This window comes from Synchiropus splendidus, chromosome 6 (genome assembly GCF_027744825.2).
Source record: "Synchiropus splendidus isolate RoL2022-P1 chromosome 6, RoL_Sspl_1.0, whole genome shotgun sequence".
NCBI classification, from domain to species: Eukaryota; Metazoa; Chordata; class Actinopteri; order Syngnathiformes; family Callionymidae; genus Synchiropus; species Synchiropus splendidus.
This window is the reverse complement of record NC_071339.1, coordinates 22535716-22549546: the sequence shown is the minus strand read 5'-3', so window position 1 is coordinate 22549546 and position 13831 is coordinate 22535716. Positions and strand designations below refer to the sequence as shown.

Genomic DNA, 13831 nt, shown 5'->3' with positions numbered 1-13831 from the left:
ACTGAATTGGTTAAAACTCCATGAATGTTGCAAGTTCACCGATAAACCAGCTTCACTTCCACTTGCTTTTATGGACCAGTGTCACCTCACAATAGCTGGACAAAACCAAATGTCTGCCTTTAAAGACTGACACAGATGAAAACGCAAAAACTTCCCCATCAGCTATGATTTTAATTTCATGTTCAAGCTTTCAGTTTGATTGACATGAGTCAGGATAGATATAAAAAAAACGCTGTAGAAGTACTAAGGCACTGCAGTCATAATTCTTAATCCCTTTACACAAGTGTAATTTGGCTCTTCGCCCTCGGCCCACCTACTCAGGGCCCCTCACTTGCTCAGGTCTTCTTAAAGAGAGTGCAGTTCATTTGATTGACACATTTCTCAATCTCATGGCCGGAGTGGAACAATGTACTTATCCACAGCTGTAATCGGGTTTGTCACATCCCACAATTCAAACGTGCATCACCGACACTACCTGACTGCTGGTCAGAGTTGCTGGTAATAGTTGGAGCACATCTGTCAAACACCGAGTTTGGCACGAAGTGGTGCCAAAACAAAGAAAATTAAATACAGTCTTAAAAAGGAGAGCTAAGAAGTGGGTGCGTTTCATTTCTGCATCAAGCACAAAAACGAAGTTGTGAATGAGTAATTTATTTTGTAAGGAAAAAAATTACACATCAATCTAAAAAAAAAGGAAAAAAATGAAACTTATTCAGGGAGAATATTCCAACACAGGGGAAAATGTTTTTAAAAAATGTCTAAAAACTGAGGTGAAAGATTGGGCACCACCAATATAAATACCACACAGAAACAGTCGGACTGGTGAAGCTCTGTGTTGTGGGTGAGTGTTGACAGCAACAATGAGGAATCCACGTGGTCTTATCTGTCTGGTCGCATCATGCCCGGTCTGACTGGCATCATCATGGGCCGAGGATGACGCATCATGTGTGGGGGGCCTGGCATCATTGGCATCGGCCCTCCCATCGGAGGTCTCATGCCTGGAAGGGGACAGACATCTTGAAGCAATAGACACACTACAGGTGGATAATGTGGCAACAATAGTTTACACTAAAGACAACGAAATGTTGAGAAATCATTCAACAATATGTATATGGTGCATTTAGGAAAATGAACCCAGTAATTACAACACAGTGCTCCACATTTTGATAATAGATTATATTCATCACATGCTTGTGGATTGAACTGGTGAAAGTTCAAACATACCTACAATTTACAGGAGTAGTCATAAAGCGTAAAATGCAGTGTTAATGTTTTCATTCAGCCAGTAGTGAATGCTAAACCTTGCAAGACAAATACACTTTAGTGGTTTAAAATAGCAAAGTAATTTGTTCCCCTGCTGATCCATGGGATGGTCGAAAACTTAATCTGCTACTTTCGTAACAAAGCGTGAGGTTTTCAGGTCTTCTTGCCCAGAATGAATTTGGACATCAAAACAGCCAGAAGGACCACAGAAATGCAACAGTCCAGCAACGATCGGCCATGATTCCACACCCGCACACGACAACCCACAAAGAAGTCTTACCAGGCCCGCCGGGCATCATCGGAGGGGGTCCCATCATGGGCATCATGGGCGGTCCAGCCATAGGGGGAGTCGGCAGCATACCTGGTCGTGGGGGACCGCCTGCATTTTAGTAAACGGCAAATGTGCAGAACAAGTCACCTGTGTCTAAACAGGGATCTTTGTCTGTACCAACTTGGATAAAATATTCACACACTGTGAAAAGCAGCAAACTTTACCAAAATGCCAGCATGCCAATAATCCCATATCAGAGTCCAGTTATAGACTTCTATCCAACAGCGGGACATGGCCCTGAACTTACCTGGGGGAGGGGCACCAGGGAACGGTGTGGGAGGAATCTTTCCCTGTTGGAAAGCAGCCGCTGCCGGAGAACAAAGAAAATCACTCAAACACGAGAACATTTATCAATTATATCCACACCAGATTAAACACTTTAAACTATAAATAGTCAAAGAAAAAAATTAAGACAAAAATGTTAAGGAAGAGGAAAAAGAAAAAGAAGAAGTGAAAGACAAATCCAATGCTTTAGTATCACAGTCCTGTGATACGGCAAAAAAGTGCAATTGTTTTTACATTTTCTTTTTGAGACACCTGAAACAAAATTTACTCAGTCTTTTAATGCCCCCAGTAGCTGGACCACTTTGCTCAAAACTACTGTGTTGTCACATTGGCTTTACATCCCTCATTTGGATTAGAGAATGATAATCTCATCGGGGGCTTGCATAAACGTGTCAAATGTAAGCGACTGATGTCCCACACATAATTAAGACTAGCGTAGGTGATGAAACAGGCTTAAATTTAACACAAGTTATTAGCAACATCATCCAGAAAAATACCAGTCTCCATCCACAGTGATAGCAGCTTGAATAATCACCGGCATTTAAGTGCCACTAGGGGGCAGTTTCCTACAAGGATTAAAGCTCGAATGAGTCAAGTGGATTTAAGGAAACATGCTGCACAACTGGGGTGAAGAGGCTGCTCACTTTAGAGTCGAGAAATAGTCACAAAATACAAAGGCTACATTTGATGGTAATGAGATTGTTTATGTTGTGAAAAAGTAATATTTTCAAGACCGCTAATATTCACTTTGTGAATACATCCTGCCATAGCTTGGTGACTGCATACAGTACAATAAATTCAAGCATTTTATTCACAAGACTTTTAAAAATTTGAACTGCTTATCAAGCAGTGAAGCCAGCCTATACTAGATCAGTATTCTTAAACAGGAAACAATGCTCTTACTTGTTTTATCAATCAAGCTCTGAGCCTGTTCTTCCATCCATTTCTGATAGTAGTCCTTCACATTTTCTTTGTGTTTTCGGCCACTGCAGTGGGTCTTCCTCACAGAGGGCTGCACAAAATAATTTAAGGCGTGATTACGTTTTAGAATTTTAATAAGAGGACTTGTCAAACACAATGAACTTATTTGTAGAGAGGAGATTCAAAAATCTCGGCATCCTTCAGAGCAAAGCAGTGGGTGGGAAACATCTGAAACATTACATGGGTTAAACACAGCAAACATAGTCGTCTCCTAAGTGGTTATGTCTACATTTCGAGGGCATCAACTCCAAGCACACACAGACCCTCTTGAAATGGTCTATACTGGAAACTATACACGTTGTCATAAAATTTTTTTCACGTTTTTAACAGCAAAATGATCCCAAATATCACAATATCCCAAACTCGAGTCTTACCGAATCGTGCGTGAGGTAGGTGTCGCAATAGTCACAATAAAACCTGTGAGAGAGAAAGAGACGAATTATTCAAGATACCACATTATTAAACGAAAGCAAGAGGAGAGCGGACCGTTAACGGTTGATAGTCACAAACTTGTTTATACATTTGGGCAGTATAATGCAAACATTACATTCCTTTATCTCAGCAAATAAGCAATTCCATACACACGACGACACCTCAGCTCTTAGCACACAGGAAGCTTTTCAACGAATCATAAAGAATGACTTTGGGCTTTAAACATCCGATTATGTGACCAGCATGCAATCGATTAGTTTACAAAACCAATCACTCCTGATTGATGAATTTAATGAGAAGATGCCCAGTATATGATTCACCTCGAGGACTGTAACCAGAATATAGACGTAGCCCAAACAATGCTCAGCGCTCATTCACAACCCAGCCGCTCGATATTTCGATAATTTACGGCATGTTAAAAAATGCGGTTTCAAAATTAAGCACCATTGTGGATTAATAAATAGAGTGTGGCTTGGTGTCGAAAGAAGCTATTTTAAAATACGAAAACGAACATGTATACTTACTTAGGCATGTTTCGAGCTCCGCGTAGAGCGCGACACTGGTGTTCACAATAAAGGGCCCGCCGATAGTTAGTTCCGCCTCTGAGAAAGATGGGTTCCTACTGAGTAGATCGCTTTATAACGCAGCAGAGGCCTGTTGCGCGGCCACATGCACCCTGTGCTAGAAACACATTCAACATTGTCATTCAAGGACGACGGGCAAAAAACGCTATGAATCTATTGTTTCTGTTAAAAACATCAGGAGGCAGATTTCGACTTATTTATATTCATTAACAAATACTTGATATAGAAATCAGTTCTCCAAGCAAGAAGATAATTATTCATAACACTCAATTGCTGATCATTTCTGGGGGCTATCATGATGGCCTTTTGCTGAGGACAACCTGGACAGGTGTCATGAGGTCAAACGTGAAAAACCCTAGTTAAGGATCATCGCCTTTAGTGGGACAAAGATAATTTAGCCCTTAGATGCACCAATATTGGTAAAATTATTGCTAAAATGGAAAGGAGGTCCACTGTAAAATGGGTGTAAAGAAACATTTACTCCCATTCTCAAATGAAATCACCCATCTTACATCATAATCATCAGGATACTTTGGCATATAAATGGATATTATAAATAAACAAATGTGAAATAATTTTGAAAAATGAAAGAGTGCAGAAAAAAATATAACCACAATAATAATCAAAAGGAAAAAAAAGAAGTGCAGTAAGTGAATGACTGACGAGTCCAGTCAGAGATTTGTGTCACTATTGATACTGTGCAACATGACAGCAATGGGCAATAAGTAGTGACAAAAATGCTTATCCAAGCAAGGAGGATTCCTGGAGGGAGTGGGACAGGTTCACCATCATGGACAGCTTGGCCACAGTCCTGGTGTCTCCCACCATCCCCACCGAGTCTTCACCAGTCTGTCCAGCCGCTTCCCTGGTCAAAATGAAGTCAAAACCATGACTCCCAGTTTTCTTCCTCTTGCTCCGTCTTCACAGATGGGGTGTGGAGTTGGGAAGAATTTGAATTTGAAAGACTTAAACATATATGTGAATTCCAAATACATTAAGAAAACAGTCATAAAATGCTAGAAAGGAAGTGAAAACATTGTCAGTCACAAAGTCTTCTGCAAGATCCTTTGTGATTATTCACATCATCAATATGTTTTAATGTTACTCTGTAAATATTACATGACTGGCCTCATGTGAAATAGTTGACGTTCTCATAACCTGCCTTAAATTTAATTTAGTTTGCTTGTAAAGCTGTTGCTGTACTCAGACTGAAAATACGCCCAAACTTTGCTGCGTGGCTGTAGCTCGACAGCAAAGTGGGAAACTCGGATTCAGTGATCAACCAATGGGAATGGCGCCTCAAATAGCAACAGATGACGTCACCGCCCACTACGCCATTGGCGAAGGTGACGCCCCGAAAGTAGCGACGTCACGCTGTACCCCTTGGTTGTAGCATGCGCAATGACGCTTGTTGTTGTTGAGCTGGTTGTTATGGCTGGACAAGGCCTTGGTTTGAACTGATAGTGGACCCGAGGATCCCCTTCCTCTTCCCCGCACCACCCCGTCTCCGCCGCGGGACCCCCGCCATCCATGGAGTGCACGGACATGGACGTGGACGCCGAGCTCATGCAGAAGTTCAGCTGCATGGGCACCACGGACAAGGACGTTCTCATCTCTGAGTTCCAGAGGCTGCTGGGCTTCCAGCTCAACCCAGCCGGTTGCGCGTTCTTCCTGGACATGACAAACTGGTAAAGTGCGGGGACTCGAGGGCCTGCGGTTCGAGTGCGACGCTACCGAGCAAGTTAGCTTAGTGCTAAGATGCTATAAATTCAGGCAGTTTCTTAGCTCTCGCAAGGCAACCAGGCCATCGACTGGCTTTAACTTGAATTGTAAATTCAAGCAAAAATACTAAACATAGAGTGAAGTTTGAGTTTACGTCTTAGGTTTGATGTACAGTAATGGGCCTATTACGTAAAACTATTCAGAGCCAGCTAAAGTGACTCGTCACTTCGCACGATGACGTAATCGGTCGTGATCGATGGTCACCCTCGGACAACAAGTGGTATCGATCGGAATGACCAAAAAAGTCGCTGAATAAGTTACAGAAACACAGAGGGAACAGCGGCTTTACTGTCACACCTAAATGTCAAAGCAAAAGCGAAACTACATCGGTCCAATCGGGTGTCTGTTAAAGCTCGTTTCACTATTGGGGCGTCGTGACTGACACTAACCTTGGGCTTCTGCTAACAGACACTTACAGTCTCCTCAACCGTATATTTGAGATGTGTAGTTGTAGTACTCATTAGTTTTGCTGACTCACTCAACCAGACTGTCAACTCAGACAGTGGAGGAAGTTGTGAGAAAGTTTTGCGGAACTGAATTCCATCCTGAACGGCCTATTTTTCGTGACGTAGGAATGGGAGCGTAAGCAGGGCAACTTTTTTTAGCAAGATTTGTATTATCACATTCTACTGATAAGAAAACAGTAACATGATGTGATCGGCATTTTAATCAGCATGTTCTCAGTCAAGCTTTAAAGACAACAAAGACCACTTCACATGATAACAGTAGAACACAAGGCGTCAGACAAGGTTTTTGAACACACAAAAGAACAAAGCGTCTTAATGGTGTCACAATTTACGATGACAGACAAACATTTCATTGGTGTTTCTCAATGATCTTGAATTGCTTTATTTTCCACAATTATCCTTTTTGCACAACTATTACAATGTTACAATGTCAATGAAACTTTTAAACAATGGTTTGTCCATTGCTTTATGTGGTGCCTTTTTAAATACAAAGTTATGTTTTTCAACTAAGGACTTTCAAAATCAAGGATGATTAATGTTAAATGTTTTCTCACTGAATTACTTATTATCTTTAGCTAGTGAAATAATAAGATCCAACTGCAGCAAGTTTGTCGGCATTATCCCTGTTTTCTCTTGCAGAATATTCATTTCTCAAAATCTGAAGCTTGAGTCAAAGTGTCCTCCGGATAACGCCCACTTTCTCTATTTGGGAATAGGAACCTTCAAGCTGCTATCGGTGCATATTATGACTTTGAAAGTCCTAATATCAACACGCCATCCATGTCCTTCGTTGAAGACGTGACCATTGGGGAAGGAGAGTCGGTTCCTCCGGATACACCCTTCACAAAGACGTGGCGAATACAAAACACAGGTGAGTTTACAGTTAAAACTTAAGACTTTGAAGAGGAATTTCTGATTTCATTTTAAGGACACGGAGGCTGTGCAGCTCAACTGTGTGTGACTCAGGCTGTAACGTTTTTCTAGTTTCACCTGACACCTGTCTTTCTCACTTTACATCTGGCAGAATTATAGGCTTGTGTTTGTGTAATCCCACTGTTACACTTACCCCGCTGTTCTGTCCTCCATTCATCACAGGTGCCGAATCATGGCCATCTGGCGTTTGTCTAAAATACATCGGCGGGGATCAGTTTGGACACCTAAACACAGTTATGGTGAAGTCTTTAGACCCTCAAGAAATTGCTGATGTCAGCGTACAGATGAGAAGTCCCATATCGTCAGGCATGTACCAGGGACAATGGAGGATGTGTACAGCCAGCGGATTATTCTATGGAGGTAGGATTTTTAAGGCGTTTCTGGGTATTCTGCAGGAATCGACTTAAATGTCACATACTCATCGAAGCACTTTGCATGTAGCAATCTACTGAGAATGTTTGAAAGCTTGCCCAAATTACGAAGGTGATGTTACCTAGAGCCTCCTGAGTTAATGGCAGCTCTTCCTCCTCCACAGACGTCATATGGGTGATCCTCAGTGTGGAAGTGGGCGGCCTCCTCGGGGTCACCCAGCAGCTCTCTTCCTTCGAGACGGAGTTCAACACGCAGCCGCAGCGTAACGTGCAGGGAGACTTTAACCCTTTCGCCTCACCGCAGAAGAACAAGCACGACGCCACAGACAACAGCTTCAGAGATCCCGGCGGGACTTGGGATCACACGCAAGAGCCCATCCAGCAGGATCAAAACGGACTGTCTCATAATGCTGTAAATAGAGCAACAAATGGTCTACAAGCCAATCTTTCCATGGTCACATACGGTCAGGTGGGTAAACATCCCCTGGTGATTCCTCTCACATGTTTTATTTCACAGCTGTCTTCCTTTCACTTTGACTGATTGAAGGCTCTTGAGAAGTTTGAACAAAGCAGAAATGACAGTACCACCTGCTGTCTTGAGTGCACGAGTCTAAAGTATGAGTCAAGTCCTTCTCCTGTCCATCGCAAGCTTCCATGATATTTGAGTGAATCTCGAGGATCTGCAACAAATAAAATAGTGTAATTCGAGTGTAACAGAGCACTGTTGAACTGAAGGCCAACTTTGCTCTAGAATGTTCTCAATCTGCTTGTTTCATAGGGATTCTGTTGTCAGTGCTTGTGGGTTGTTTTTTTCTCTGGCCTGGTCTGACGGAAGGCGTCTGTAGGTCATATTGTTCTGTAAATCAATTCTGATGGTAGATGATGCATTGCTATGTGCTCAGTCGTCAGATTGGCAACTGAGCATTTATGACCTCATTCAAAAGAGAGCCTTCGCACTTTTTATCAAGTTGCATCAATGAAAAGCAGGGGTGCGCTCCCATTTCCTTGATTTGATTTTTTAAAACTATTGTTTTTGAGCCTTTAAATTTACATGTTGAAGAGAGGAAGGCTGGAGTAGAGACAGATGATCTCCATGTTTTTGTGATCAATCATGGACAATGGACAGAGCTGAAGAGAGGCGGAGAGGAGACAGCATTTACGGGAGCTAGAGTGAAAGAGGCTTTATGGGATCTGCCACATGGTTTGGAGACCGTAGCTCCCACACCAAGGGCAGTTTCACACTGTGGGTTCTGTCTCCGGTGGCCTGAGTCCGATTCGCCTGCTGTTGTGCAGCCTCGCACCTCTGCGCCTCAGGCGATGTCCTGTTTTTTTCTTCTCAACTGGCGGCGCTCTGCACAAAATAGCTGGTTTGTGACCTGAAGCTCATCTCATTTGACACTTTGAACTCGCTTCTCCTCTCCAGGAAGTAGAGACCTTCACTATAGGCTCTAATGAGCATCAAGAAGGGCAAAGCTCCAGCAAGCAAACTTTAATACAATACAATTTATGGCTTTAGACAAGCAACCTTTTTCATTTGTTGAGTCCCAAGTAACGCAGCAGAGGAGCACACAATATAACACATCTGGAGCCTGGTTGAAGCTCAGGACGTTTTAGTTGTTTTGCAGTAAGTTTGTTCTCCAGATATTTATATTATTTAGCGCCACCCATGCTTTACTTTTAGAAGCTAAATACTGGTGTATTCCCTAAGTTTTGTTTTTCAATATAACAACATTCAAACTCTGGCAGACAAAACAAATACTGGTGTTGGCCTTGTCAGGATCAGAAAAATCTGTGAAAAGTGTGATTGGTGCATCGCGAGTTTCTGTGGAGATGAAGGACAGGTGAAGCAAGGTGAAGATCACGTCGTTCAGGAAGGTGGAGGAGGCCGACTTGCCGGGGCAAGCTCGGATGGGAATTGCTGAAAGACTGAAGAGATTAATGTCGAAGTTTGTCCTGACAAAATCCCCTCCAGATACTGATTCTATAAACTTCTCAATTGAGTGTGACGGTATGTCTCTGGATTTGAACTTTTAAGTATGTCATGTGATGTCATGGGAATGTGAGCGCATGTCTAAACAAGGTCCCTCCATGTTCTGGCATGACTAGGAAGACAACTTGATGATGATCGTCTGTGTCTCTCTAATGATGGACATGATCATCAAGCCGGTAACTTGTAAACACGTGTATTGTGTTCTTGTCTAACTGTGTGTCTCTGTTTTGCAGGGTATTCATGGACCCTATCCATTTGGCCAGAGCTAGAACGTAACAAACCATCCCCCGTTTGGACACTGAGCCTAAAAACATGCTGGGAGCCCTTCATTTCCAACAGGTCTGACTCCTGGGATGGAGGAACAGTTGTTTTATATTGACTCGTGACAACCCTCTCCCCATCCTGTGGTCCTGAACACACATGCTACACCGGCGATGCCATGGATTTCTGCATCAGCAAAACATCTCACGATATCAGCACGCATGTGTGAATGCTTCATTTACGCATTCTGTAAACCTTTTCAAACACCTGATTTTTGATGGAATCTACAGTCACTTTACCCGCCGCGGTCGGGATTCCTACACTGGGTAAGAAACGTGCAATTCCGAGGCCTTACAAGCACCGAAAAGAAGCTCCAAAATTACCCTTTTTACGTGCTGTTTGGGAACGGAGACCTCTTAATGCAGCTTCTATTTTGACTTCAGTGATGTAGCACAAAGCACTTGCTTTTTTTGATGTTGTCATAGAGTATCCCAAAATATTCAGTCCTCCATTTGTGCCAAAAATCCAACTTTGTTCATTCAATGACATTCTAGCTGTTCATTTAGACACATTAATACATTCTTAAAAACTGTAATGACACATAACTCAGGTGGGGAGTTGTAACTCACCCTCACGTGAAGTGACTGCATGAGGTAACGTCCCATTGTTTCACCTAGTAATAACAGTATTGCCACTTGACATGTTACCTCTTCGGGTAACTGCACACATGATCTCTTCCTTCTGAATTACAGAATGGCTTGCATCAAATATAAGCATGTAAACCGTTTCAAAATGACTGTTGTCATGCGCCCAGTCAATAAAACAGTGGTCTCTCATGACAATGTGACTAGAAACCCTTCAAAATCTCATATAACCTGTAAATATAGAATTTAAGCAGACATTGTAGGAAATGCATCCAAAACATTTTTGACGCACCTTAAACACGAATATGAACTTTTCTGCATAGATTTGCTTGACAACCTGCATTGTCTGTTACACGTGACACCAGATGAAATAGGAACAAAGATTCTGCCCTGAATGAATTTACAAATTTCACCCATATCTATTCTAGGTGAATTTAAGTATTGTGATTGATGTTCCTCTATGAATTCAACAGTAAGCGCCGTGTGTCATTTATTCCCTCTGTCTTATGCTGTAAAGCTTTTCAGTCATTTTTCAAGAATCGCCAAAAGGTTCGCCCCAGTGTAGGAACCTCGTGCCATTCTCCCAAAGACAAACACTAAAGTCACCACAGGTCCAGGTCACGTTGCACGAGGGTTGTGATTTTATTTTATTTTTTGCTTTATGAAGTGCAAGTGGAGCGTTGAAGAGGCGATGAAATGTTGACAAAGCCATTTACAATCTATTTTCTTTTCTGAGTTTGGGAACTGTTGTGTATGTGCGCTTGTGTGCGTGTATGGTTTTTGCTTTACACATGACTGGAGGTGGTGTATACTCGTTGGGGTTTAAGATGCAGAAGCGCTGACTCATCCTGATTTAAGTTGCCATCACACTATCCAACCAACAGGTGGTGCTAAACAGTCAAACATTCTCTGTATATTCTCAGCAACGATGGTGCTGCTGTGTTACTGCTGTCACTACTTTTATTTCCTCTCGTGTCCCGATCGGTTCTTTTAAAGAGCATTTTATTCAGACAGCGGATTTGATTGTGTATTTCTGGGTTTTCCAAAAGGGGTAAATTAAATGTTTGGAGATGATTTTAGTCTTAGCAGCGTGGTGTGCTGCAGGTTGTGTGTTTGTATTCAGAGTCAGCTGAACGTCCTCCCAAACAGTATACACTCTTCTGTTGTCATAAGTTTCTGGTGAATGTTTTTATGCGACAGACAGACAGAGAGAGAGAGAGCGAGAACATGGTGATGGACTTTCATTATGAGAAGGGGGTGAGCGAGTGAACGTTTGTATAGGCTGGAAATGTATCTGAAACAAAATGTTGAAATAAAAGTTGTTTTCCTCCCTGTGTTTGTATGATGAAATGAACACTGAAACAGGACTTGGCCTTTTTGTTGGTGTATTCATGTCATATGTAACTGCTGGTTTGCAGAATGTCATTTACAATCCAACGGCTCCAGCTCTCACTTCAACATTACACCAACCACCTACTTCTTTCTGCATTTCCTGCCTTTTTTTTTCCCAAAACAAAAACCTTGTATGGTGCAAGGTTATAATAGTTGAGGATTTTTCATTCGTTTTCCCTTCTATTTAGTTTTGAATTTTTGTCTTTCAAATTCAGTTAGTTTTAGTTTTTAGAGTGGGTTAGCTAGTTTAAATTATTTAGATTTTTTTTTTTAATAGTTGGCAATTAAAAGTCAAGAAAAGACGGCATGTTAAAAAATGCATAACGTTTTTGCGCTTTTGCTCGACGGCCACCAACGCGGTGGTCAGCGTCATCAGAAGTGATGTCTTGGACTTGGCATGCTGTGCTTGGCAGACAGCTGTAGTAAAACCAGCCCAGACAAAATAAATACATTTTAAATGATCTCAAAATCCGTCTCTATGAAATAAAGACGAAAATGTTAAAAAGTTTGCTAAAAAATGTTGTTTGTTTTGATTCGTTTTGTAAAGAGACAATGCAGTTACTTATGGTTTTATGAAATAAAAAAATATTTTAATTTAAATTAATGAAAATGATTTCCAATTATATTTTTTGTTTTTTCTTAAGTTTTTGTAAACTACAATAGCCTAGTGTAGTAATGTACAATAAGTGCAACTCTCTTGTAGTTGGCAGGAATATTTTTATAGGATCAGTTTTATAGATTTATTCTCAGGCTTGCATGAGTCAAGTGAAAGGGGCCAAGCAGATGATGACATTTGTTACTATTTTTTTAATTGGAAAAGAAAAAAAAAAGACTTTTTCCCAACATTGCACCTGTTTCACCAATAGGTGGCACTCTCTGGAATCGTTGTGGTGTATTTCATTACCCCTTCATATTCACACTGGAAGCTCACAACCTTCAATGTAATGTCCTTTGCATTATGTTCATAAACTCTCCATCCTTCGTGCCGCAGCTCCTGAGTCCACTCTTGGTAACACGTTGAGACTCCAGTGAAACGCTTTCCCCCAAATAGAGTCCCTTCCTCTCTGATACATTCTTCCTGTCAAGTCTTCGACCTTTCACCGTCTTATCTTTCCTAAATTGTTCTTCAAACATCCTGGACCCTGATAATTGGAGTTGTTGCACTCGATATCTCAGTCATAAACGGCACAACCACAGAGGATCTCATTCACTAATAACCATAGTCATGAATGAATGGAAGTAAAGGTGACTCTTCCCCCTCAGAACCTGGGAACATTGTTTAGCCATGGTGGCGACTGGGATGTTTTTTTTCTTCTGTTATTGAGCATTATTTGCCCTTCATAAATCCACAAAGCCTTTTATTTGGCACAACAAAGTGTAGCAACACCTTCAATCTGTTGCATTTAGAGACCTCTGTTCAGACGCAGTGGAAGACATTGGCTGGATTAAAACAGCAACATCCAATTTCAGCAGTTCAGACCAAGATATCGGACGTAGATGAATCGGAATAACCAACTGTTGGTCAGAAGCAGCTGGTTATCAGTGGCCCGTGACTTGGGAAGTGACCGTGATGAACAAACGGTCAAACCCAGCCAAGGTGTTTGTTTTTTGTTAAGTATCTTTCACAGCTTCATGGAGCTCTCCGCTGGGCACGAGTGGAGCAGACCTACCTTCTTAGAAGTTTTTTGTTGTTTTAAAGCAATCAACTCATGAGCATCTCTGTTTGTCAAGAGGCAGACATGTGACTTCTTCCAGTGGACTCACCTCTTGTACATAACAGACCGGGAGTCAAACATCAAAGTAAAAAAAAAAAAGCTCCTTCATCAGGGGTCTGATCTTCCGAAATCTACACGTGGTTCTAAAGTTGTCCCCTACATTTGTCGTCTGAAATACATCAGGTTTGAGCCCTACGAAAAGAAATCACAAATTTGCAGAACAAACCATTAATACTCACCATCTGTCTCTTATAATCTATTTTATGGTTATAGACTCTAAGCAGAAATGATACTGAAAGTGAAAACGGCAAGATAAAAGCAAACATTAAGATTTGGAGTGTTCACTCAAATTCTCCTTGTCATCCCTCCGTCGCTGAAATATGGACTTACTGGGTCAAGA

The 13831-nt window shown here is 41.7% G+C and overlaps 2 protein-coding genes across 3 annotated transcripts; one reads left to right on the top strand and one right to left on the bottom strand.

Annotated features, from left to right (window-relative positions):
- Positions 1-591: 591 nt before the first annotated feature.
- snrpc (small nuclear ribonucleoprotein polypeptide C) lies at positions 592-4012 on the bottom strand. 2 transcript variants are annotated; one of them, XM_053868644.1, is made up of 6 exons: positions 3817-4012; positions 3235-3277; positions 2783-2891; positions 1842-1901; positions 1544-1642; positions 592-998 (listed from the first exon to the last, which is right to left on the bottom strand). In XM_053868644.1, the coding sequence occupies exons 1-6, from the start codon at positions 3822-3824 to the stop codon at positions 880-882; spliced, it is 438 nt and encodes a 145-aa protein (XP_053724619.1). In that variant the 5' UTR covers positions 3825-4012; the 3' UTR covers positions 592-879. The 2 variants fall into 2 exon arrangements, with proteins under 2 accessions (XP_053724619.1, XP_053724620.1); XM_053868645.1 differs by having other exon boundaries at positions 613-998; positions 1544-1624; positions 3817-3925.
- Positions 4013-5220: 1208 nt separating this feature from the next.
- Positions 5221-11686, top strand: ilrun (inflammation and lipid regulator with UBA-like and NBR1-like domains). The gene is made up of 5 exons (XM_053869220.1): positions 5221-5564; positions 6842-6996; positions 7221-7418; positions 7594-7898; positions 9653-11686. The coding sequence occupies exons 1-5, from the start codon at positions 5407-5409 to the stop codon at positions 9686-9688; spliced, it is 852 nt and encodes a 283-aa protein (XP_053725195.1). The 5' UTR covers positions 5221-5406; the 3' UTR covers positions 9689-11686.
- Positions 11687-13831: the final 2145 nt, after the last annotated feature.

Bases quoted from the DNA above. Each gene is read 5' to 3' on its own strand.
- snrpc (XM_053868644.1), bottom strand. The intron at 1,902-2,782 runs GTAAGAGCATTG...GTTCTCCGGCAG, and splicing joins GAGCTTGATTGATAAAACAA to CGGCTGCTTTCCAACAGGGA. The intron at 1,643-1,841 runs GTAAGTTCAGGG...ACTAAAATGCAG, and splicing joins CCCTGGTGCCCCTCCCCCAG to GCGGTCCCCCACGACCAGGT.
- ilrun (XM_053869220.1), top strand. From the start codon at position 5,407: ATGGAGTGCACGGACATGGACGTGGACGCCGAGCTCATGCAGAAGTTC. The intron at 6,997-7,220 runs GTGAGTTTACAG...CATTCATCACAG, and splicing joins GTGGCGAATACAAAACACAG to GTGCCGAATCATGGCCATCT. The intron at 7,899-9,652 runs GTGGGTAAACAT...TCTGTTTTGCAG, and splicing joins CCATGGTCACATACGGTCAG to GGTATTCATGGACCCTATCC.